This window comes from Aphelocoma coerulescens, unplaced genomic scaffold (genome assembly GCF_041296385.1).
Source record: "Aphelocoma coerulescens isolate FSJ_1873_10779 unplaced genomic scaffold, UR_Acoe_1.0 HiC_scaffold_143, whole genome shotgun sequence".
Lineage (NCBI taxonomy): Eukaryota > Metazoa > Chordata > Aves > Passeriformes > Corvidae > Aphelocoma > Aphelocoma coerulescens.
The window spans coordinates 319,246-345,262 of NW_027183494.1; the positions used below are offsets into that span (position 1 = coordinate 319,246).

The 26,017-nt window shown below is 66.8% G+C and overlaps 1 protein-coding gene across 1 annotated transcript in view; it reads right to left on the reverse strand.

The window, feature by feature from the left end:
* The window catches only part of CHD3 (chromodomain helicase DNA binding protein 3), a 108,590-nt gene that overhangs the window by 54,437 nt on the left and 28,136 nt on the right, over nucleotides 1–26,017 (reverse strand). Inside the window, exons 9-16 of the mRNA XM_068998673.1 lie at nucleotides 25,723–25,901; nucleotides 22,999–23,229; nucleotides 20,557–20,754; nucleotides 18,645–18,859; nucleotides 13,720–13,851; nucleotides 10,095–10,194; nucleotides 7,061–7,252; nucleotides 1,583–1,783 (exon numbers count right to left, since the gene is read on the reverse strand). Of these exons, the coding sequence (XP_068854774.1) occupies nucleotides 1,583–1,783; nucleotides 7,061–7,252; nucleotides 10,095–10,194; nucleotides 13,720–13,851; nucleotides 18,645–18,859; nucleotides 20,557–20,754; nucleotides 22,999–23,229; nucleotides 25,723–25,901 (1,448 nt within the window). The remainder of the gene's footprint in view (nucleotides 1–1,582; nucleotides 1,784–7,060; nucleotides 7,253–10,094; nucleotides 10,195–13,719; nucleotides 13,852–18,644; nucleotides 18,860–20,556; nucleotides 20,755–22,998; nucleotides 23,230–25,722; nucleotides 25,902–26,017) is intronic.

Here is a 26,017-nt window from a genome sequence, read left to right on the forward strand (position 1 = left end):
AGAGCCCCAAAACCTGACACAGACTCACCCAGAACCCCAAAACACAGCACAGACCCCAAAACCCAGCACAGCCCCCCGCCAGAGCCCCAAAATACAGACACCCAGAGCCCCAAAAGCCAACAGACTCACCCAGAACCCCAAAACCCGACACAGACTCACCCAGAGCCCCAAAAGCCAACAGACTCACCCAGAACCCCAAAACCCAGCACAGACCCCAAAACCTGCCACAGCCCCTGGCCGGAGCCCCAAAATACAGACACCCAGAGCCCCAAAAGCCAACACAGACTCACCCAGAACCCCAAAACACAGCACAGCCCACGGCCGGAGCCCCAAAATACAGACACCCAGAGCCCCAAAACCCAGCACAGACTCACCCAGAGCCCCAAAAGCCAACAGACTCACCCAGAACCCCAAAACCCAACAGACTCACCCAGAACCCCAAAACTCAGCACAGCCCCCGGCCGGAGCCCCAAAACCTGACACAGACTCACCCAGAACCCCAAAACACAGCACAGACCCCAAAACCTGCCACAGCCCCCGGCCAGAGCCCCAAAATACAGACACCCAGAGCCCCAAAACCCAACAGACTCACCTAGAACCCCAAAACCCGACACAGACTCACCCAGAACCCCAAAACCCAGCACAGCCCCCCGCCAGAGCCCCAAAATACAGCACAGACCCCAAAACCTGCCACAGCCCCCGGCCGGAGCCCCAAAACCTGACACAGACTCACCCAGAACCCCAAAACCCAGCAGAGACTCCAAAACCTGCCACAGCCCCCGGCCAGAGCCCCAAAATACAGCACAGACCCCAAAACCTGCCACAGCCCCCGGCCAGAGCCCCAAAATACAGCACAGACCCCAAAACCCAACACAGACTCACCCAGAACCCCAAAACCCAGCAGAGACCCCAAAACCCAGCACAGCCCCCGGCCAGAGAGCCCCAAAACCCGGCACAGCCCCAAAACCTGGCAGAGCCCCAGCTCGGAGCCCCAAAACCCGGCAGAACCCCAGCCACAGAGCCCCAAAACCCAACAGAGCCCCAAAACCCGGCACAGCCCCAGCCGGAGCCCCAAAACACGGCCAGAGCCCCAAAACCCGGCCGGAGCCCCAAAACCTGGCACAGCCCCAAAACCTGGCACAGCCCCTGGCCGGAGCCCCAAAACCCAGCAGAACCCCAAAACCCCGCAGAACCCCAAAACCCGGCAGAGCCTCACCCAGAACCCCAAAACCCCCCAGAACCCCACCTGGCACCCCAAAGGGACCCAGGTGTCTGGGTGCCACCCTGCGGTCCCTGTCCCCCAGGTGTCCTGGTGCCACCCCACTGTCCCCATCCCCCAGGTGTCCTGGTGCCACCCCACTGTCCCCAAAGATCCCCAGGTGTCCTGGTGCCACCCCACTGTCCCAATCCCCCAGGTGTCCTGGTGCCACCCCACTGTCCCCCTGTCCCCCTGGTGTCCTAGTGCCACCCCACTGTCCCAATCCCCCAGGTGTCCTGGTGCCACCCCACTGCCCCTGTCCCCCAGGTGTCCTGGTGCCACCCCACTGCCCGCTGTCCCCCAGGTGTCCCCTGCCCTGCCCACCTTCATCTTGAAGGCCTTCTTGCCGCCCTTCATGGCGTTGTCGTCGAAGGAGAACTCGTTCTCGCGGATGATGGCGCGGCTGTCCTTGTCCCCGGTGTAGGTGACCACGTAGAAGGCCGGGGCCCACATCTGGAACTCGCGCTCCCAGTTGATGATGGTGGAGAGCGGGGCGCTGACGAGGAACGGGCCCTTGGTGTGGCCCTGGGGGACAGCGCGTCACAGGGGGACACGGGGATGGGCCTGGGGTGGCCCTGGGGGACACGGGGATGGGCCTGGAGTGGCCCTGAGGGACACGGGGATGGGCCCTGGGGTGGCCCTGGGGGACACGGGGATGGGCCCTGGGGTGGCCCTGGGGGACACGGGGATGGGCCCTGGGGTGGCCCTGGGGCACACAGGGATGGCCCTGGGAGATCAGCGCATCACAGGGGGACACGGGGACGGGCCTGGGGTGGCCCTGAGGCACACAGGGATGGCCCTGGGCTAGCCCTGGGGGACACAAGGACGGGCCTGGGGTAGCCCTGGGGCACACAGGGATGGCCCTGGGCTAGCCCTGGGGGACACAAGGACGGGCCTGGGGTAGCCCTGGGGCACACAGGGATGGCCCTGGGGGATCAGCACGTCACAGGGAGACACAGGGATGGCCCTGGGGTGGCCCTGAGGGACACGGGGATGGGCCTGGGGGACAGCGCGTCACAGGGGGACACGGGGATGGGCCTGGGGGACACGGGGATGGGCCCTGGGGTGGCCCTGGGGGACAGGGGGACAGGCCTGGGGCGGCCCTGGGGTACACGGGGATGGGCCTGGGGTACATGGGGATGGGCCTGGGGTGGCCCTGGGGCACACGAGGATGGGCCCTGGGGGACACGGGGACAGGCCTGGGGTAGCCCTGGGGTGGCCCTGGGGGACACGAGGACAGGCCTGGGGTGGCCCTGGGGTGGCCCTGAGGGACACGGGGATGGGCCTGGGGTGGCCCTGGGGGACATGGGGATGGGCCTGGGGTGGCCCTGGGGGACACGGGGATGGGCCCTGGGGGACACGGTGTCACATGGGGATATGGGGATGGGCCCTGGGGGACACGGGGACGGGCCTGGGGTGGCCCTGGGTGGCCCTGGGGGACACGGGGATGGGCCTGGGGTGACCCTGGGGTGGCCCTGAGGGACATGGGGATGGGCCTGGGGTGACCCTGGGGGACACGGGGACGGGCCCTGGGGTGGCCCTGGGGTGGCCCTGGGGGACACGGGGACGGGCCTGGGGTGGCCCTGGGGGACATGGGGATGGGCCTGGGGTGGCCCTGAGGGACATGGGGATGGGCCTGGGGTGGCCCTGGGGCACACGGGGATGGCCCTGGGGGACAGCGCGTCACAGGGGGACACGGGGATGGGCCCTGAGGGACACAGGGATGGGCCTGGGGTGGCCCTGAGGGACACGGGGACGGGCCTGGGGTGGCCCTGGGGGACACGGGGACGGGCCTGGGGTGGCCCTGGGGGACATGGGGATGGCCCTGGGGGACACGGGGATGGACCTGGGGTGGCCCTGGGGGACACGGTGTCACATGGGGATATGGGGATGGGCCCTGGGGGACACGGGGACGGGCCTGGGGTGGCCCTGGGTGGCCCTGGGGGACACGGGGATGGGCCTGGGGTGGCCCTGGGGGACATGGGGACGGGCCTGGGGTGGCCCTGGGGCACACAGGGATGGCCCTGGGGGATCAGCACGTCACAGGGAGACACAGGGATGGCCCTGGGGTGGCCCTGAGGGACATGGGGATGGGCCCTGGGGTGGCCCTGGGGCACACAGGGATGGCCCTGGGGGACAGCGCGTCACAGGGGGACACGGGGACGGGCCTGGGGTGGCCCTGGGGTGGCCCTGAGGGACATGGGGATGGGCCTGGGGTGACCCTGGGGGACATGGGGATGGGCCTGGGGTGGCCCTGGGGGACATGGGGACGGGCCTGGGGTGGCCCTGGGGGACACGGGGATGGGCCCTGGGGTGGCCCTGAGGGACATGGGGATGGGCCTGGGGTGGCCCTGGGGCACACGGGGATGGCCCTGGGGGACAGCGCGTCACAGGGGGACACGGGGATGGGCCCTGGGGGACATGGGGATGGGCCCTGGGGTGGCCCTGGGGGACAGGGGGACAGGCCTGGGGTGGCCCTGGGGTGGCCCTGAGGGACATGGGGATGGGCCTGGGGTGGCCCTGGGGTGGCCTTGGGGGACAGGGGGATGGGCCTGGGGTGACCCTGGGGGACATGGGGATGGGCCTGGGGGACAGCGCGTCACAGGAGGACACGGGGACGGGCCTGGGGTGGCCCTGAGGGACATGGGGATGGGCCTGGGGTGGCCCTGGGGCACACGGGGATGGACCTGGGGGACAGCGCGTCACAGGGGGGACACGGGGATGGGCCCTGAGGGACACAGGGATGGGCCTGGGGTGGCCCTGGGGTGGCCCTGAGGGACACGGGGATGGGCCTGGGGTGGCCCTGAGGGACACGGGGACGGGCCTGGGGTGGCCCTGGGGTGGCCCTGAGGGACATGGGGATGGGCCTGGGGTGGCCCTGGGGGCACACAGGGATGGCCCTGGGGGACAGCGCGTCACAGGAGGACACGGGGACGGGCCTGGGGTGGCCCTGAGGGACACGGGGACGGGCCTGGGGTGGCCCTGGGGTGGCCTTGGGGGACAGGGGGATGGGCCTGGGGTGACCCTGGGGTGGCCCTGAGGGACATGGGGATGGGCCTGGGGTGACCCTGGGGGACACGGGGACGGACCCTGGGGTGGCCCTGGGGTGGCCCTGGGGGACACGGTGTCACATGGGGATATGGGGATGGGCCCTGGGGGACACGGGGACGGGCCTGGGGTGGCCCTGGGGTGGCCCTGAGGGACACGGGGACGGGCCTGGGGTGGCCCTGGGGGACACGGGGACGGGCCTGGGGGACAGCGCGTCACAGGGGGACACGGGGATGGGCCCTGAGGGACACAGGGATGGGCCTGGGGTGGCCCTGAGGGACACGGGGACGGGCCTGGGGTGGCCCTGGGGGACATGGGGATGGGCCTGGGGTGGCCCTGGGGCACACGGGGATGGCCCTGGGGGACACGGGGATGGACCTGGGGTGGCCCTGGGGCGGCCCTGGGGCACACGGGGATGGCCCTGGGGGAAAGCGCGTCACAGGGACACGGGGATGGGCCCTGGGGGACACGGGGACGGGCCTGGGGTGGCCCTGGGGGACACGGGGATGGGCCCTGGGGTGGCCCTGGGGGACACGGTGTCACATGGGGATATGGGGATGGGCCCTGGGGGACACAGAGACGGGCCTGGGGTGGCCGTGGGGTGGCCCTGAGGGACACGGGGATGGGCCTGGGGTGGCCCTGAGGGACATGGGGACGGGCCTGGGGTGGCCCTGAGGGACAGGGGGACGGGCCTGGGGTGGCCCTGGGGGACACGGGGATGGGCCCCGGGGTGGCCCTGGGGGACAGCGCGTCACAGGAGGACACGGGGACGGGCTGGGCCTGGGGTGGCCCTGAGGGACATGAGGACGGCCCTGGGGTGGCCCTGGGGGACACAGGGACGGCCCTGGGGTGGCCCTGGGGCACACGGGGATGGCCCTGGGGGACAGCGCGTCACAGGGGGACATGGTGGCCCTGGGGCGGCCCTGGGGGACACAGTGTCACACGGTGTCACACAGGAATGGACCCTTGGGGACACGGTGTCACCCGGTGTCACCCGGGGATGGACTCTCAGAGTGGCCCTGGGGGACAGTGTGGGGCTGGACCTCGGGGAGTGCGGGGACAGGGGACAGGGGGGTGACACCAGGACCCAGGTGGGTGACACCAATAAAGCTGGAGGGTGACACCAGGGCCCAGCAGGTGACCCCAGGGCCATGTGGGTGACCCCAGTGACCACATGGGTGACCCTAGTGACCAGATGAGTGACCCCAGCCCCCCTGTGGGTGACCCCAGTGACCACATGGGTGACCCCAGGCTCCATGTGGGTGACCCCAGTGACCAGACAGGTGACCCCAGCCCCCCTGTGGGTGACCCCAGCCCCATGTGGGTGACCCCAGTGGCCAGGCTGATGACCAATGGACCACGTGGGTGACCTCAGGCCCATGTGGGTGACCCCAGCCCCATGTGGGTGACCCCAGTGACCACATGGGTGACCCCAGGCTCCATGTGGGTGACCACAGCCCCATGTGGGTGACCACAGTGACCACATGGGTGACCCCAGGCTCCATGTGGGTGACCACAGCCCCATGTGGGTGACCACAGTGACCACATGGGTAACAGCAGGTCCATGGAGGGTGACCCCAGTGACCAGATGGGTGACCCCAGTGACCAGATGGGTGACTGCAGGTCCATGGGGGGTGACCCAAGCCCCACGTGGGTGACCCCAGTGACCAGATGGGTGACCCCAGCCCCATGTGGGTGACCCCAGTGTCCACATGGGTGACCCCAGTGACCACATGGGTGACCCCAGGGCCATGTGGGTGACCCCAGTGACCACATGGGTGACCCCAGCCCCATGTGGGTGACCCCAGTGACCAGGCTGATGACCAATGAACCACGTGGGTGACCTCAGGCCCATGTGGGTGACACCAGTGACCACATGGGTGACCCCAGGGCCCGGTGGGTGACCCCACTGACCAGGTGGGTGACCCCAGTGACCAGATGGGCAACTCCAGGCTGAGTGGGTGACCCCAGTGACCAGGCTGATGACCAAAGGACCATACAGGTGACCCCAGTGACCAGATGGGTGACTGCAGGTCCATGGGGGGTGACCCCAGCCCCATGTGGGTGACCACAGTGACCACATGGGTGACCCCAGCCCCATGTGGGTGACCCCAGTGACCAGACAGGTGACCCCAGGCCCTATGTGGGTGCCCCTAGGCCCTATGTGGGTGACCCCAGGCCCCATGTGGGTGACCCCAGTGACCAGACAGGTGACTGCAGCCCCACGTGGGTGACCCCAGCCCTATGTGGGTGACCACAGCCCCATGTGGGTGACCCCAGTGACCACACGGGTGACCCCAGCCCTATGTGGGTGACCACAGTGACCACATGGGTGACCCCAGTGACCGGATGGGTGACCCTAGTGACCAGATGGGTGACTGCAGGGGGTTGGAAAGGTCCATGGGGGGTGACCCCAGCCCCATGTGGGTGACCCCAGTGACCAGAGAGGTGCCCCCAGCCCCATGTGGGTGACCCCAGGCCCCACGTGGGTGACCCCAGTGACCACATGGGTGACCCAGGCCCCATGTGGGCGACCCCAGTGACCAGATGAGTGACCCCAGCCCCACGTGGGTGACCCCAGCGACCACATGGGTGACCCCAGCCCCACGTGGGTGACCCCAGTGACCAGACAGGTGCCCCCAGCCCCACGTGGGTGCCCCTAGCCCCCCACGTGGGTGACCCCAGTGACCAGGCCGATGACCGAAAGACCACGTGGGTGCCCCCCAGCCCCACGTGGGTGCCCCGGGGCCTCACCTCCTTGTAGAGCGAGTAGAGGAAGACGATGGTCTGGATGGTCTTGCCCAGCCCCATCTCGTCGGCCAGGATGGTGTCGGTGCTCTGTGCCCACGAGAAGCGCAGCCAGTTGAGCCCCTCCAGCTGGTACAGGTGCAGCGTGCCGCCCGTGGCCGTGATGAAGCGCGGCTGCGTCTCGTACTTCACCGTGGGCTGCGGGGACAGCGCCGTCAGGGGGGGACACGGCACCCCCAAAACCCCCCAGGGACCCCCGGGGGGATGGGAAGGACGGGGAGGTGTCGGGGGGCTCGGGGGGCTCGGGGGGATGGGGATTTGGGGGGCACTCAGGTGTTCAGGGGACACCCAGGTGGGGGGGATCCCAATTTTGAGGGGTGACCACGGCACCCCAAAAACCCCCCAGGAGGATGGGAAGGACGGGGAGGTGTCGGGGGGTTCAGGTGGGTTGGGGGGGAAGCAGGTATGGGGGGCACTCAGGTGTTCAAGGGGCAGCCAGGTTGGGGGGTTCCCAATTTTGAGGGGTGACCACGGCACCCCAAAATCCCCCCAGGGACCCCCGGGGGGATGGGAAGGACGGGGAGGTGTCGGGGGGCTCAGGGGGATGGGGATTTGGGGGGGACTCAGGTGTTCAGGGGACACCCAGGTGGGGGGGATCCCAATTTTGAGGGGTGACCACGGCACCCCAAAATCCCCCCAGGGACCCCCGGGGGGATGGGAAGGATGGGGAGGTGTCGGGGGGCTCGGGGGGATGGGGATTTGGGGGGTGACTCAGGTGTTCAGGGCACCCCAAAATCCCCCCAGGGGGATGGGAAGGACGGGGAGGTGTCGGGGGGCTCGGGGGGATGGGGATTTGGGGGGGACTCAGGTGTTCAGGGGACACCCAGGTGGGGGGGGGTTCCCAATTTTGAGGGGTGACCACGGCACCCCAAAACCCCCAGGGCCCCCAGGGGGATGGGAAGGACGGGGAGGTGTCGGGGGGCTTGGGGGGATGGGGGGAAGCAGGTATGGGGGGCACTCAGGTGTTCAAGGGGCAGCCAGGTGGGGGGGATCCCAATTTTGAGGGGTGACCACGGCACCCCAAAACCCCCAGGGACCCCCAGGGGGATGGGAAGGACGAGGAGGTGTCGGGGGGCTCGGGGGGATGGGGATTTGGGGGGCAATCAGATGTTCAAGGGGCAGCCAGGTGGGGGGGTTCCCAATTTTGAGGGGTGACCACGGCACCCCAAAAACCCCCCAGGAGGATGGGAAGGACGGGGAGGTGTCGGGGGGCTCAGGTGGGTTGGGGGGGAAGCAGGTATGGGGGGCACTCAGGTGTTCAAGGGGCAGCCAGGTTGGGGGGTTCCCAATTTTGAGGGGTGACCACGGCACCCCAAAATCCCCCCAGGGACCCCCGGGGGGATGGGAAGGATGGGGAGGTGTCGGGGGGCTCGGGGGGATGGGGATTTGGGGGGGACTCAGGTGTTCAGGGGACACCCAGGTGGGGGGGATCCCAATTTTGAGGGGTGACCACGGCACCCCAAAATCCCCCCAGGGACCCCCGGGGGGATGGGAAGGACGGGGAGGTGTCGGGGGGCTCGGGGGGATGGGGATTTGGGGGGGACTCAGGTGTTCAGGGGACACCCAGGTGGGGGGGATCCCAATTTTGAGGGGTGACCACGGCACCCCAAAAACCCCCCAGGAGGATGGGAAGGACGGGGAGGTGTCGGGGGGTTCAGGTGGGTTGGGGGGGAAGCAGGTATGGGGGGCACTCAGGTGTTCAAGGGGCAGCCAGGTGGGGGAGTTCCCAATTTTGAGGGGTGACCACGGCACCCCAAAAACCCCCAGGGACCCCCGGGGGGATGGGAAGGATGGCGAGGTGTCGGGGGGCTCGGGGGGCTTGGGGGGATGGGGATTTGGGGGATGACTCAGGTGTTCAAGGGGCAGCCAGGTTGGGGGATCCCAATTTAGAGGGGTGACTCAGGTGTTCAGGGGGCACCCCAAAATCCCCAGGGACCCCCTGAGGGGGTGAAGGATGTGGAGCTGTTTGGGGACTCAGGTTTGGGGGTGGCCCAGGCGTCTGGGGGTGTCCCCAAAGGTCCATGGAGGGTTTGGGGTGCCCAGGGGTCTGGGGTGCCCAGGGGTTTGGGGTGCCCAGGGGTTTGGGGTCCCCAGGGTTTGGGGCCCCAGGGGTTTGGGGTGCCCAGGGATTTGGGGTCCCCAGGATTTATGGTGCCCAGGGGTTTGGGGTCCCCAGGGGTTTGGGGTGCCCAGGGTTTGGGGTCCCAGGGGTTTGGAGTGCCAGGGGTTTGGGGTGCCCAGGGTTTGGGGTCCCAGGGGTTTGGGGTGCCCAGGAGTTTGGGGTGCCCAGGGGTTTGGGGTCCCCAGGGGTTTGGGGTGCCCAGGAGTTTGGGGTGCCCAGGGGCATGGGGTGCTCAGGGTTTGGGGTCCCCAGCGGTTTGGCATCCCAGGGGTTTGGGGTGCCCAGGGGTTTGGGTTCCCCAGGGTTTGGGGTGCCCAGGGGTTTGGGGTCTCCAGGGTTTGGGGTCCCAGGGGTTTGGGGTGCCCAGGGTTTGGGGTGCCCAGGGGTTTGGGGTGCCCAGGGGTTTGGGGTCCCAGGGGTTTGGGGTGCCCAGGGGTCTGGGGTGCCCAGGGGTTTGGGGTCCCCAGGGTCTGGGGTGCCCAGGGGTTTGGGATCCCAGGGGTTTGGGGTCCCCAGGGTTTGGGGTGCTCAGGGTTTGGGGTGCCCAGGGGCCTGGGGTGCTCAGAGTTTGGGGTCCCCAGCGGTTTGGCGTCCCAGGGGTTTGGGGTGCCCAGGGGTTTGGGTTCCCCAGGGTTTGGGGTGCCCAGGGTTTGGGTTCCCCAGGGTTTGGGGTGCTCAGGGTTTGGGGTCCCCAGGGGTTTGGGGTCCCCAGGGTTTGGGGTGCTCAGGATTTATGGTGCCCAGGGGTTTGGGTTCCCCAGGGTTTGGGTGCCCAGGGGTCTGGGGTGCCCAGGGTTTGAAGTGCCAGGGTTTGGGGTGCCCAGGGGTTTGGGGTCCCCAGGGTTTGGGGTCACTCACATCGTTGGTGGGGGAGTCGGGGGGTCCCTCCCCCGGCGTCTCCTTTTTCTTCTTCTTGTAACGCCGGGGCTGGGCCGGGTCCTCCCCCATGAACACCTCCCTGGGGACAGGGGGGGACACCGAGGGGACATGGGGGGGACATGGGGGGGACACAGCAAAGACACGGGATGGGGACACGGGGACAGGGAACGGGGACAAGGGACACACAGACATGAGGACATGGGGACAGACAGGGGTGACAGGGACACCGGGATGGGGACACGGGGACAGGGAACGGGGACAAGGGGACACAGCAAAAGACACAGGATGGGGACACAGGGACAAGGAATGGGGACAAGGGACACACAGACATGAGGACATGGGGACATGGGGAAGGACAGGGGTGACAAGGACACCGGGATGGGGACACGGGGAATGGGGACAAGGGACACACACGGGGATGATACGGGAAAGGACGGGGGTGACAGGGACACCGGGATGGGGACACAGGGACACGGAACAGGGACAAGGGGACACACAGACATGGGGACATGGGGACATGGGGACATGGGGACGGACAGGGGTGACAAGGACACCGGGATGGGGACACAGGGAATGGGGACAAGGGGACACACACGGGGATGATACGGGAAAGGACAGGGGTGACAGGGACACCGGGATGGGGACACAGGGAATGGGGACAAGGGACACACAGACATGGGGACGGACAGGGGTGACAAGGACACCGGGATGGGGACACGGGGACAGGGAACGGGGACAAGGGACACACAGACGTGGGGACATGGGGACATGGGGACGGACAGGGGTGACAAGGACACCAGGATGGAGACACGGGGACAAGGAATGGGGACAAGGGACACACAGACATGGGGACATGGGGACGGACAGGGGTGACAGGGACACCGGGATGGGGACACAGGGAATGGGGACAAGGGACACACAGACATGGGGACATGGGGAAGGACAGGGGTGACAAGGACACCAGGATGGAGACACGGGGACAAGGAATGGGGACAAGGGACACACAGACATGGGGACATGGGGACGGACAGGGGTGACAGGGACACCGGGATGGGGACACAGGGAATGGGGACAAGGGACACACAGACATGGGGACATGGGGACATGGGGAAGGACAGGGGTGACAAGGACACCAGGATGGAGACACGGGGACAAGGAATGGGGACAAGGGACACACAGACATGGGGACATGGGGACATGGGGACGGACAGGGGTGACAGGGACACCGGGATGGGGACACGGGGAATGGGGACAAGGGACACACAGACATGGGGACATGGGGACATGGGGACGGACAGGGGTGACAGGGACACCGGGATGGGGACACAGGGACAGGGAATGGGGACAAGGGACACACAGACATGGGGACATGGGGACATGGGGATGGACAGGGGTGACAGGGACACCGGGATGGGGACACGGGGACAGGGAATGGGGACAAGGGACACACAGACATGAGGACATGGGGACAGACAGGGGTGACAGGGACACGAGGATGGGGACACAGGGAATGGGGACAAGGGACACACAGACGTGGGGACATGAGGACAGACAGGGGTGACAAGGACACCGGGATGGGGACATAGGGAATGGGGACAAGGGACACACAGACATGGGGACATGGGGACATGGGGACAGACAGGGGTGACAAGGACACCGGGATGGGGACAAGGGAATGGGGACAAGGGACACACACGGGGATGACACGGGGACACGTGGCAGCGTGAGAACACGGCGGGACACGGTGTCCCCCCCCCTGTGTCCCCAACTCTCACCAGTGTCGCCAGTAGGCTGTGCCCGTGTCCCCCAGTGTCCCCATGTCCCCCAGTGTCCCCAGTGTCCCCCAGTGTCCCCATGTCCCCCCGTGTCCCCATCCCTGACCAGTGTTTCCAGTAGGCACGTCCCCAAATCCCTGTGCCCTCCCCCTGTCCCTGATGTCCCCAGTGTCCCCAATGTCCCTGGTGACCCCAGTGTCCCCAGTGTCCCCAATGTTCCCACTGTCCCCCAGTGTCCCCAATGTTCCCAGTGTCCCCAGTGTCCCCCAGTGTCCCCAGTGTCCCCCAGTGTCCCCCGTGTCCCCAATGTTCCCCAGTGTCCCCAATGTCACCAGTGTCCCCCAGTGTCCCCAATGTCACCAGTGTCCCTCACCAGTGTTTCCAGTATGCATGTCCCCCATGTCCCCAATGTTCCCAGTGTCCCCCATGTCCCCACTGTCCCCAGCATTCCCAGTGTCCCCACTGTCCCCAGTGTCCCCCATGTCCCCCATGTCCCCATGTCCCCAGTGTCCCCAGTGTCCCCCACCGATGTTTCCAGTATGCATGTCCCCAATGTACCCAGTGTCCCCAGTGTCCCTCACCGGTGTTTCCAGTATGCATGTCCCCAGTGTCCCCAGTGTCCCCATGTCCCCAGTGACTCCAGTGTCCCCCACCAGTGTTACCAGTATGCATGTCCCCCATGTCCCCCATGTCCCCCGTGTCCCCAGTGTCCCCAGTTGTCCCTCACCGGTGTTTCCAGTATGCATGTCCCCCATATCCCCCGTGTCCCCACTGTCCCCAGTCTCCCCAGTGTCCCTCACCGGTGTTACCAGTATGCATGTCCCCACTGTCCCCAGTGTCCCCAGTGTCCCTCACCGGTGTTTCCAGTATGCATGTCCCCCGTGTCCCCAGTGTCCCCAGTCTCCCCAGTGTCCCTCACCGGTGTTTCCAGTATGCATGTCCCCAATGTCCCCCGTGTCCCCAGTGTCCCCAGTGTCCCTCACCGGTGTTTCCAGTATGCATGTCCCCAGTGTACCCAGTGTCCCCAGTGTCCCCCACCGATGTTTCCAGTATGCATGTCCCCAATGTCCCCAGTCTCCCCAGTGTCCCCCACCAGTGTTACTAGTATGCATGTCCCCAATGTCCCCAGTGTCCCCCACCAGTGTTACCAGTATGCATGTCCCCAGTGTCCCCAGTCTCCCCAGTGTCCCTCACCGGTGTTTCCAGTATGCATGTCCCCAATGTCCCCAGTGTCCCCAGTGTCCCTCACCGGTGTTTCCAGTATCCATGTCCCCCATGTCCCCCGTGTCCCCAGTGTCCCCAGTGTCCCCAGTGTCCCTCACCGGTGTTTCCAGTATGCATGTCCCCAGTGTACCCAGTGTCCCCAGTGTCCCCCACCGATGTTTCCAGTATGCATGTCCCCAATGTCCCCAGTGTCCCCCACCAGTGTTACCAGTATGCATGTCCCCAGTGTCCCCAGTGACCCCAGTGTCCCTCACCGGTGTTTCCAGTATGCATGTCCCCCATGTCCCCAGTGTCCCCAGTGTCCCTCACCGGTGTTTCCAGTATGCATGTCCCCCATGTCCCCCGTGTCCCCAGTGTCCCCCAGTGACCCCAGTGTCCCTCACCGGTGTTTCCAGTATGCATGTCCCCCATGTCCCCCGTGTCCCCAGTGTCCCCCAGTGACCCCAGTGTCCCTCACCGGTGTTTCCAGTATGCATGTCCCCCATGTCCCCCGTGTCCCCAGTGTCCCCCAGTGACCCCAGTGTCCCTCACCGGTGTTTCCAGTATGCATGTCCCCCATGTCCCCCGTGTCCCCAGTGTCCCCCAGTGTCCCCAGTGTCCCTCACCGGTGTTTCCAGTATGCCAGCTTGTGCAGGTCGTAGTCGGGGATGGGCATCTCGTCCTCCTCCCAGGTGGCCTGGTCGTAGGGCAGGTCCCGCCACTTCACCAGGTAGTGGTACTGCCCCTTCCGGTCCACGCTGCGCGGCACCGCGTCACGGCGGGCAGGGGACACGGGGACACCCAGGGACACCCAGGGACACCCAGGGACACCCATGGGACACGGGGACACCCAGGGACACCCAGGGACACCCAGGGGCACTCACAGGCACCGCGTCACGGCGGGCAGGGGACACGGGGACACCCAGGGACACCCAGGGACACCCAGGGGACAGAGGGGACACCCAGGGACACCCAGGGGCACCCACAGGCACCCAGGGACACCCACAGGCACCGCGTCACAGCGGGCAGGGGACAGCAGGGACACCCAGGGGATACCCAGGGACACCCACAGGCACCCAGGGAACACCCAGGGGACACCCACAGGCACCCAGGGACACCCAGGGGACAGAGGGGACACCCAGGGACACCCAGGGACACCCACAGGCACCGCGTCACGGCGGGCAGGGGACACGGGGACACCCAGGGACACCCAGGGACACCCAGGGGACACCCAGGGGACACCCAGGGACACCCAGGGGACAGAGGGGACACCCAGGGACACCCAGGGACACCCACAGGCACCGCGTCACGGCGGGCAGGGGACGCAGGGGACACAGGGGACACCCAGGGACACCCAGGGACACCCACGGGCACCGCGTCACGGCGGGCAGGGGACACAGGGACACAGGGGACATCCAGAGACACTCAGGGGCACCCAGGGGACACCCACGGGCACCGCGTCACGGCGGGCAGGGGACAGAGGGGACACCCAGGGACACCCAGAGACACTCGGGCACCCAGGGGACATCCAGGGGCACCCAGGGGACACCCAGGGACACCCATGGGCACCGTGTCACGGCAGGCAGGGGACACAGGGGACACCCAGGGGCACCCAGGGACACCCATGGACAGCAGGGGACACCCAGGGGACACCCACGGGCACCGTGTCATGCCGAGCAGGGGACAGAGGGGACACCCAGGGACACCCACGGGCACCGCGTCACAGCGGGCAGGGGACACAGGGACACCCAGGGACACCCAGGGACACCCAGGGACACCCAAGGGACACCCAAGGGACACAGAGGGGCACCGCATCACACCGGGCAGGGGACAGTGGGGATGGCAGGGGACACCCAGGGACACCCAGAGAAACACAGGGGACACCCAGGGGACACCCAGGCACACCGTGTCACGCCGGGCAGGGGACAGCAGGGACACCCAGGGACAGAGGTGACACCCAAGGACACCCAGGGACAGCAGGGGACACCCAGGGACAGAGGGGACACCCAAGGACACCCAGGGACAGCAGGGGACACCCAGGGACACCACGTCACGCCGGGCACAGGACAGAAGGGACAGTGGGGGACAACGGGCACCCGGGGGCAGTTGGGGACAATGGGGGGCACCAGGGGACAACAGGGGGACAAGAGGCACCCTGGGGACAACGGGCACCCAGGGGGACACAGAGGACAAGAGGCACCCTGGGGACAACGGGCACCTTGGGGACAACGGGGCCAGCGGTGACACCGGGCACCCAGGGACATGTGTGGCACCGTGGGTGACAGCAGGCACCCATGGGTGACACCGAGCAGCCCTGGGGACACAGGGACAGCCAGGAGCACCGAGGGGCCCGGCGGGGGCTGTCACTGCCAGCAGGGTGTGGGAGGGACACAAGTGCCACCAGGGGTGCCAGCAGGGACGGCGGGGACACGCCAGGGCAGGGGTCGTGTGGGGACAGGGAGGGGACACGGGGTCACCTGGGGACAGGGAGGGGACACGGGGTCACCCGGGGACAGGGTGACACACACAGGACACGGGGTCACCTGGGGACACGGAGGGGACATGGGGTCACCTGGGGACATGGAGGGGACATGGGGTCACCCGGGGACAGGGGTCACACACACAGGACACGGGGTCACCTGGGGACATGGAAGGGACACGGGGTCACCTGGGGACACAGAGGGGACATGGGGTCACCTGGGGACACAGAGGGGACACGGGGTCACCCGGGGACAGGGTGACACACACAGGACACGGGGTCAGCTGGGGACAGGGAGGGGACACGGGGGCACCCGGGGACAGAGGTCACACACACAGGACACGGGGTCACCTGGGGACACGGAGGGGACACGGGGTCACCCGGGGACATGGAGGGGACACGGGGTCACTCGGGGACAGGGAGGGGACATGGGGTCACCTGGGGACACAGAGGGGACACGGGGTCACCTGGGGACAGGGTGACACACACAGGACACGGGGTCAGCTGGGGACACAGAGGGGACATGGGGTCACTTGGGGACAGGGAGGGGACACGGGGTCACCCGGGGACATGGAAGGGACATGGGGTCACTCGGGGACAGGGAGGGGACACGGGGTCACCCGGGGACACAGGGGTCACACACACAGGACACGGGGTCACTTGGGGACATGGAGGGGACACGGGGTCACCTGGGGACAGGGTGACACACACAGGACACGGGGTCAGCTGGGGACATGGAGGGGACAGGGGGTCACTCAGGGACAGGGTCACACACAGGACACGGGGTCAGCTGGGGACAGGGAGGGGTCACCTGGGGACAGGGAGGGGACACGGGGTCACCTGGGGACACAGAGGGGACACGGGGTCACTCGGGGACAGGGAGGGGACACGGGGTCACCCGGGGACAGGGTGACACACACAGGACACGGGGTCACCTGGGGACGCAGAGGGGACACGGGGTCACCCGGGGACAGGGGTCACACACACAGGACACGGGGTCACCTGGGGACGCAGAGGGGACACGGAGGGGACATGGAGGGGACACGGGGTCACTCAGGGACAGGGTCACACAGGACACGGGGTCACCCAGGGACAGGGAGGGGACACGGGGTCACCTGGGGACGCAGAGGGGACATGGGGTCACTTGGGGACAGGGAGGGGACATGGGGTCACCTGGGGACAGGGTGACACAGGACACGGGGTCACCTGGGGACACGGGGTCACCTGGGGACAGGGAGGGGACACGGGGTCACCTGGGGACAGGGGTCACCTGGGGACATGGAGGGGACACGGGGTCACCCGGGCACACGGGGTCACCTGGGGACGGGGGTCACACGGAGGGGACACGGGGTCACGTGAGGACACGGAGGGGACACGGGGACACTCGGACACACGGAGGGGACACGGGGTCACGTGAGCACACGGAGGGGACACGGGGACACTCGGACACACGGAGGGGACACGGGGTCACGTGAGCACACGGAGGGGACACGGGGACACTCGGACACACGGAGGGGACACGGGGTCATCCAGGGAAAGCGGCTGCTGGCAGGGCCCTTACAGGACCAAGGGGTGCCCAGAGTGTCCCCATGGGTGCCACCAGTGTCCCCAAGTGCCCCCTTGGTCACTTCCCCCGCCCTCCACCCCACTGCTCCCTGTCCTCTGGGGATTTGGGGGTGCTCTGGGGGGGTCCCAGGAACCGGAGGGGCTCCCCTGGGTGCCCAGATGTCCTTAAAGGATCCACAGGTGCCCACGGTGTCCCCACAGGTGCCCAGGGTGTCCCCACAGGTGCCCAGGGTGCCCCCACAGGTGCCAGGGGTGTCCCCACAGGTGCCAGGGGTGCCCCCACAGGTGCCCAGGGTGTCCCCACCGGTGCCAGGGATGCCCCACAGGTGCCCAGGGTGTCCCCACAGGTGCCCAGGGTGCCCCCACAGGTGCCAGGGGTGTCCCCACAGGTGCCAGGGATGCCCCACAGGTGCCCAGGGTGTCCCCATAGGTGCCAGGGATGCCCCACAGGTGACCAGGGTGCCCCCACAGGTGCCCAGAGTGTCCCCACAGGTGCCAGGGGTGTCCCCACAGGTGCCAGGGATGCCCCACAGGTGCCCAGGGTGTCCCCACAGGTGCCCCGAGTGTCCCCACAGGTGCCCAGGGTATCCCCACAGGTGCCCAGGGTGTCCCCACAGGTGCCCAGGGTGTCCCCACAGGTGCCACCAGTGTCCCCACCAGTGCCAGGGGTGTCCCCACAGGTGCCCAGGGTGTCCCCACAGGTGCCAGGGGTGTCCCCACAGGTGCCAGGGGTGCCCCCATAGGTGCCCAGAGTGTCCCCACCGGTGCCAGGGGTGCCCCCACAGGTGCCCAGAGTGTCCCCACAGGTGCCCAGGGTGTCCCCACAGGTGCCAGGGGTGTCCCCACAGGTGCCCAGGGTATCCCCACAGGTGCCCAGGGTGTCCCCACAGGTGCCCAGGGGTGTCCCCACAGGTGCCAGGGGTGTCCCCACAGGTGCCCAGGGTGTCCCCATAGGTGCCAGGGATGCCCCACAGGTGACCAGGGTGCCCCCACAGGTGCCCAGAGTGTCCCCACAGGTGCCAGGGGTGTCCCCACAGGTGCCAGGGATGCCCCACAGGTGCCCAGGGTGCCCCCACAGGTGCCCAGGGTGTCCCCACAGGTGCCCAGGGTGCCCCCACAGGTGCCCAGGGTGTCCCCATAGGTGCCCAGAGTGTCCCCACCGGTGCCAGGGGTGTCCCCACAGGTGCCCACGGTGTCTCCACCGGTGCCCAGGGTGTCCCCATAGGTGCCCAGAGTGTCCCCACAGGTGCCAGGGGTGCCCCCACAGGTGCCCAGGGTGCCCCCACAGGTGCCCAGGGTGTCCCCATAGGTGCACAGAGTGTCCCCACAGGTGCCACCAGTGTCCCCACAGGTGCCCAGGGTATCCCCACAGGTGCCCCGAGTGTCCCCATAGGTGCCCAGGGTGTCCCCAAACTGCTCCCACACCACTCCCCTCCCCCACCCCGCCGCCCCCCCCATGCCCCGGGGATTTGGGGGTGCCCCGGGGGGGTCCCGGGGGGTCCCCACCTGTGGTTGATGATGCGGTGCACCGTCATCCACTCGGGTTTGATGCCGTAGCGGTAGAAGCGCTCCTCCATCCCCCCGAAAAGGGGGTCCCCCCCCGCCCCCCTCTTCTCGCTCTTGGGGTCGTCGTCCCCGGAGCCGTAATCGAGGGGAGGGGGCTCGTCCATGTCGTTCTTCCGCTGGTAGTTCCGGTACATCACCAGGTGGAAGATCTCCAGCTGCGCCCCAAAAGCACAGGGGGGCACCCCGAAATTAGAGGGGAACATCCCAAAGTTAAAAAGGGCATCCCAAAGTTAAAGGGGGCACCCGCAAGTTAGCACAGAGAACCCCAAAATTAGAGGGAATCACCCCAAAATGAGAGGGGAACGTCCCAAAGTTAGAGGGGGACATCCCAAAGTTAGAGGGAATCACCCCAAAATTAGAGGGGAATGTCCCAAAGTTAAAAAGGGCATCCCAAAGTTAGAGAGAATCACCCCGAAGTTAGAGGGGATTACCCCAAAATTAGAGGGGAACGTCCCAGAGTTAGAAAGGGCATCCCAAAGTTAAAAGGAGCATCCCAAAATTAGAGGGAATTACCCCAAAATTAGAGGGGAACTCCCAAAGTTAGAGAGAATCACCCCAAAATTAGAGGGGAACATCCCAAAGTTAGAAAGGGCATCCCAAAGTTAAAGGGGGCATCCCAAAACTAGAGGGGGGCAACCCAAAGTTAGCACAGAGAACCCCAAAATTAGAGGGAATTACCCCAAAATTAGAGGGAATCACCCCAAAATTAGAGGGAATCACCCCAAAATTAGGGGGAATTACCTCAAAATTAGAGGGGAACATCCCAAAGTTAGAAAGGGCATCCCAAAGTTAAAGAGGGCACCCAAAAGTTAGCACAGAGAACCCCAAAATTAGAGGGAATCACCCCAAAATTAGAGGGCATCACCCCAAAGTTAGAGGGGGCATCCCAAAACTAGAGAGGGGCACCCCAAAGTTAGCAGGGAGAGCCCCAAAATTAGAAGGAATCACCCCAAAATTAGAGGGGGCATCCCAAAGTAGGACAGCCCCACCCATGCTGAGCCTCCCCCGATATTTTGGGGTATCCCCCCGATATTTTGGGGATCTCCCCAGGTTTTTGGGGTCCCTCCCCGTGTTTTGGGGTGTTCCCCCATACTTTGGGGTATCCCCCCGATATTTTGGGGTCCCTCCCCGTGTTTTGGGGCCGTACCTGCAGCTCCTTGATCCAGGAGCAGTGCCAGTAGGACAGCCCCACCCATGCTGAGCCCCCCCATATTTTGGGGTGTTCCCCCGATATTTTGGGGTATCCCCCCGATATTTTGGGCTCCCCCCCCAGGTTTTTGGGGTCCCCCGCAGGTTTTTGGGGTCCCCCCCTGTGTTTTGGGGCCGTACCTGCAGCTCCTTGATCCAGGAGCAGTGCCAGTAGGACAGCCCCACACATGCTGAGCCCCCCCATATTTTGGGGTGTTCCCCCGATATTTTGGGGTATCCCCCCGATATTTTGGGCTCCCCCCCCAGGTTTTTGGGGTCCCCCGCAGGTTTTTGGGGTCCCCCCCCGTGTTTTGGGGCCGTACCTGCAGCTCCTTGATCCAGGAGCAGTGCCAGTAGGACAGCCCCACCCATGCTGAGCCCCCCCCACATTTTGGGGTATCCCCCCGATATTTTGGGGCCCCCCACAGGTTTTTGGGGTTCCCCCCCGTGTTTTGGGGTGTTCCCCCATACTTTGGGGTATCCCCCCAATATTTTGGGTTCCCCCCCCTGTTTTGGGGCCGTACCTGCAGCTCCTTGATCCAGGAGCAGTGCCAGTAGGACAGCCCCACCCATGCTGAGCCCCCCCATATTTTGGGGTATCCCCCCGATATTTTGGGTTTCTCCCCAGGTTTTTGGGCTCCCCCCCCGTGTTTTGGGGCCGTACCTGCAGCTCCTTGATCCAGGAGCAGTGCCAGTAGGACAGCCCCACCCACTTGACGAAGAACTCCCGCTCGGAGCGGCCCTGCAGGGCCTGGGGGGGTCCCTCCTGAGCTTGGGGGGCCCCTGGGGGGGCCACGGGCGGGGGCGGCTCCCCCCAGCGCCAGTAGAGGATCTTCTGCACCCGCCCCTTCAGCACCGGGCACTGCGGGGGGACATCGGCCACGTTGGGGACATCGGGGACGCCGAGGGCATCCCCGGGGGTGGGGCTGTGCCCCAAAGGGGGGCCCTGTGCTGTCACCGTGACCCCCATCCCCCCCCCTCAGCATCTCCACGGTGTCCCCATATCCTCCCCACGTGCCAGTGACACCCCCCGATCCCACGGTGTCCCTGTGTCCCCGTGTCACCCCGTGTCCCTGCAGTGTCCCCGTGTCCTGCCATGACCCCACAGCACCCCCATGTCCCTCTGTGTCCCCATATCCCAATGTCCCCCCAGGCCCCCATGTCCCTGTGTCCGTGTCCCCCATATTCCTCTGTCCCCATATCCCTGTGTCCCCCACATCCCCCCGTCCCCATGTCCCTGTGTCCCTCTGTGTCCCCCACATCCCCCCCGTCCCCACATCCCTGTGTCCCCCATGCCCCCACGTCCCTCCATATCCCCGGGTCTCCGTGTCCCCCATATCCTGTCACATCCCCCTGTCCCCTCATATCCCCATGTCCCTGTGGTGTCCCCGTTCTCCCATGTCCCCACACGTGCCCACGGTGTCCCCATGCCCACACATCCCCCATGCCCCATGTCCCCCCGTGGCCCCATATCCCTCCATATCCCCATGTCCCCTGCGTCCCCATGTCCCCTGATGTCCCCATGTCCCCATATCCCCATGCTCCCATGTCCCCATATCCCCATATCCCCATGCTCCCATGTCCCCATATCCCCACGTCCCCAGCTTCCCCATATCCCCAGTGTCCCCATGCCCCCATTTCCCCATGCCCCCGTATCCCCATGTCCCCATGTCCCCATATCCCCATACCCCCATGCCCCCATATCCCCAGTGTCCCCATGTCCCCATATCCCCATACCCCCATGTCCCCATATCCCCATGTCCCCATGCCCCCATATCCCCAGTGTCCCCATGTCCCCATACCCCCATGTCCCCATATCCCCATGCCCCATACCCCCAGTGTCCCTATGCCCCCATGCCCCCATGTCCCCATATCCCCATATCCCCATGTCCCCATATCCCCATGTCCCCATGCCCCATACCCCCAGTGTCCCTATGCCCCCATGCCCCCATATCCCCATATCCCCATGTCCCCATATCCCCATGCCCCCATATCCCCGTACCCCTCCATGTCCCCATGTTCCCCTATGTCTGTGTCCCCCATATCACCACAGTGTCCCCATGCCCCCAGTGCCCCCACATCTCCCATATCCTCACTGTCCCCATGTCCCCCACACCCCCGCTGTCCCCTCTGTCCCCGCTGTCCCCGTGTCCCCCACACCCCCGCTGTCCCCATGTCCCCCCACACCCCCACTGTCCCCCACACCCCGTCTGTTCCCTCTGTCCCCATGTCCCCCACACCCCCGCTGTCCCCATGTCCCCGCTGTCCCCATGTCCCCCACACCCCCGCTGTCCCCATGTCCCCCACACCCCTGCTGTCCCCACACCCCCTCTGTCCCCTCTGTCCCCTCTGTCCCCACACCCCCGCTGTCCCCATGTCCCCCACACCCCCACTGTCCCCCACACCCCGTCTGTTCCCACTGTCCCCATGTCCCCCCCCACCCCCGCTGTCCCCATGTCCCCCCACTGTCCCCGCTGTCCCCACTGCCCCCATGTCCCCCACACCCCCACTGTCCCCCACACCCTGTCTGTTCCCTCTGTCCCCATGTCCCCCACACCCCCGCTGTCCCCATGTCCCCGCTGTCCCCATGTCCCCGCTGTCCCCCACACCCCCGCTGTCCCCATGTCCCCCACACCCCCGCTGTCCCCATGTCCCCCACACCCCCGCTGTCCCCATGTCCCCCACACCCCGTCTGTTCCCGCTGTCCCCATGTCCCCCCACACCCTCGCTGTCCCCATGTCCCCCATGTCCCCGCTGTCCCCATGTCCCCCACACCCCCACTGTCCCCGCTGTCCCCCACACCCCCACTGTCCCCACACCCCCGCTGTCCCCACTGTCCCCGCTGTCCCTGCTGTCCCCCACACCCCCGCTGCCCCCATGTCCCCCACACCCCCACTGTCCCCCACACCCCGTCTGTCCCCTCTGTCCCCGCTGTCCCCCACACCCCCGCTGTCCCCCACACCCCCGCTGTCCCCTCTGTCCCCCACACCCCCGCTGTCCCCGCTGTCCCCTCTGTCCCCGCTGTCCCCTCTGTCCCCCACAGCCCCGCTGTCCCCACAGCCCCTCTGTCCCCTCTGTCCCCGCTGTCCCCATGTCCCCCCCGTACCGTGCAGCGGGGACAGAGCCACTCTCCGTTGGGGACCTCGGGCAGGGGCGGGTTGAGGCAGTGGATGTGGTAGGAGGACACGCAGGCGTCGCAGCACAGCAGCTCGCCGCCGTCCTTGCACACGCGGCAGTACTCCATGTGGTCATCCTCCTCCTCCTTCTCGCCCTCCTCCTCCTCCTCTTCCTCCTCCTCCTCCTCCTCCTTCGCTTCCCACTGCACCCCCTCCTTCTCCTGGGGACGGCTCGGGGTCAGTGACAGCGGGGTGACCCCGGAGCGGCCCCACAGGGACACACAAATCCTCAGGGAATGGCCCCAAAACATCCCCAGGGATACCCAAACCCCCAGGGAATGGCCCCAAACCACGCTCCAGGATCCCAAACCTCCTGGGGACACCCAAACCCCCAGGAAATGGCCCCAAAATATCCCCAGGGACACCCAAATCCCCAGGAAATGGCCCCAAAACATCCCCAGGGACACCCAAATCCCCGGGGAATGGCCCCAAAACATCCCCAGGGATACCCAAACCCCCAGGAAATGGCCCCAAACATCCCCAGGGATACCCAAACCCCCAGGGAATGGCCCCAAAACATCCCCAGGGATACCCAAACCCCCAGGGAATGGCCCCAAACCACGCTCCAGGATCCCAAACCTCCTGGGAACACCCAAACCCCCAGGAAATGGCCCCAAAACATCCCCAGGGATACCCAAACCCCAAGGCAATGGCCCCAAAACATCCCCAGGGATACCCAAACCCCAAGGCAATGGCCCCAAAACATCCCCACAGACACCCAAACCCCCAGGGAATGGCCCCAAAACATCCCCAGGGACACACAAACCTCCAGGGAACGGCCCCAAAACATCCCCAGGGATACCCAAACCCCCAGGGAATGGCCCCAAACCACGCTCCAGGATCCCAAACCTCCTGGGAACACCCAAACCCCCAGGAAATGGCCCCAAAACATCCCCAGGGATACCCAAACCCCAAGGCAATGGCCCCAAAACATCCCCAGGGACACCCAAACCCCCAGGGAATGGCCCCAAGGGGCTCCCAGGATGCCCTTAGGGACCCCCAACCCCTTCCCAATCCCCCCAGGATGCCCTTAGATCCCCCCAGGATGCCCTTAGTGCCCCCTAACCCCCTCCCAATCCCCCCAGGATGCCCCTAGAGCCCCCCAGGATGCCCCTAGTGCCCCCTAACCCCTCCCAATCCCCCCAGGATGCCCCTAGAGCCCCCCAGGATGCCCCTAGTGCCCCCCAACCCCCTCCCAATCCCCCCAGGATGCCCCTAGTGCCCCCCAACCCCTTCTCAATCCCCCCAGGATGCCCCTAGAGCCCCCCAGGATGCCCCTAGTGCCCCCCAACCCCCTCCCAATCCCCCCAGGATGCCCCTAGAGCTCCCCAACCCCCTCCTAATCCCCCCAGGATGCCCCTAGAGCCCCCCAGGATGCCCCTAGAGCTCCCCAACCCCCTCCCAATCCCCCCAGGGTGCCCTTAGTGCCCCCCAACCCCCTCCCAATCCCCCCAGGATGCCCCTAGTGCCCCCCAGGATGCCCCTAGAGCCCCCCAACCCCCTCCTAATCCCCCCAGGATGCCCCTAGATCCCCCCAGGATGCCCTTAGTGCCCCCCAACCCCTCTCAATCCCCCCAGGATGCCCCTAGAGCTCCCCAGGATGCCCTTAGTGCCCCCCAACCCCCTCCCAATCCCCCCAGGATGCCTCTAGTGCCCCCCAGGATGCCCCTAGAGCCCCCCAACCCCCTCCCAATCCCCCCAGGATGCCCCTAGAGCCCCCCAGGATGCCCCTAGAGCCCCCCAGGGTGCCCCTAGTGCCCCCCAACCCCCTCCCAATCCCCCCAGGATGCCCCTAGAGCCCCCCAGCCCCCTCCCAATCCCCCCAGGATGCCCTTAGTGCCCCCCAACCCCCTCCTAATCCCCCCAGGATGCCCCTAGAGCTCCTCAACCCCCTCCCAATCCCCCCAGGATGCCCCTAGAGCCCCCCAGGGTGCCCTTAGTGCCCCCCAACCCCCTCTCAATCCCCCCAGGATGCCCTTAGTGCCCCCCAGGATGCCCCTAGAGCCCCCCAGGGTGCCCCTAGTGCCCCCCAATCCCCTCCCAATCCCCCCAGGATGCCCTTAGTGCCCCCCAGGATGCCCCTAGAGCCCCCCAGGGTGCCCCTAGAGCCCCCCAGCCCCCTCTCAATCCCCCCAGGATGCCCTTAGTGCCCCCCAGGATGCCCCTAGAGCCCCCAGGGTGCCCCTAGTGCCCCCCAACCCCCTCCCAATCCCCCCAGGGTGCCCCTAGAGCCCCCCAGGGTGCCCTTAGTGCCCCCCAACCCCCTCTCAATCCCCCCAGGATGCCCTTAGTGCCCCCCAGGATGCCCCTAGAGCCCCCCAGGGTGCCCTTAGTGCCCCCCAACCCCCTCCCAATCTCCCCAGGATGCCCCTAGTGCCCCCCAGGGTGCCCCTAGTGCTCCCCAACCCCCTCCCAATCCCCCCAGAGTGCCCCTAGAGCCCCCCAGGATGCCCCTAGAGCCCCCCAGGGTGCCCCTAGAGCCCCCCAGCCCCCTCCCAATCCCCCCAGGATGCCCTTAGTGCCCCCCAGGATGCCCCTAGAGCCCCCCAGGGTGCCCCTAGAGCCCCCCAACCCCCTCCCAATCCCCCCAGGGTGCCCCTAGAGCCCCCCAGCCCCCTCCCAATCCCCGTCCCGGACCCGCGGGCGGCACTCACGCAGTGGGGGCAGCTCCAGCGGCCCTCGGGGGCGCGGTCGAGCTCGGGGTCCAGGCACACCAGGTGGTAGGCGCGGGGGCAGGTGTCGCACAGGATGATCTCCCCGCCCTGCTGGCACACCTCGCAGTAGTCCTGGTGGTCCGTCTCGTAGCCATCGCCCTCCTCCTCCGGGCCCGGCCCTGCGGGGAGCGCGGCACCGCTGTCACCGCTGCCACCGCGCCCGCGGGGGGCTCGGGGGACACTGGGGGGCACTGGGGGGCACTGGGGGGCACTGGGGATGGGGGGGGGGGGACAG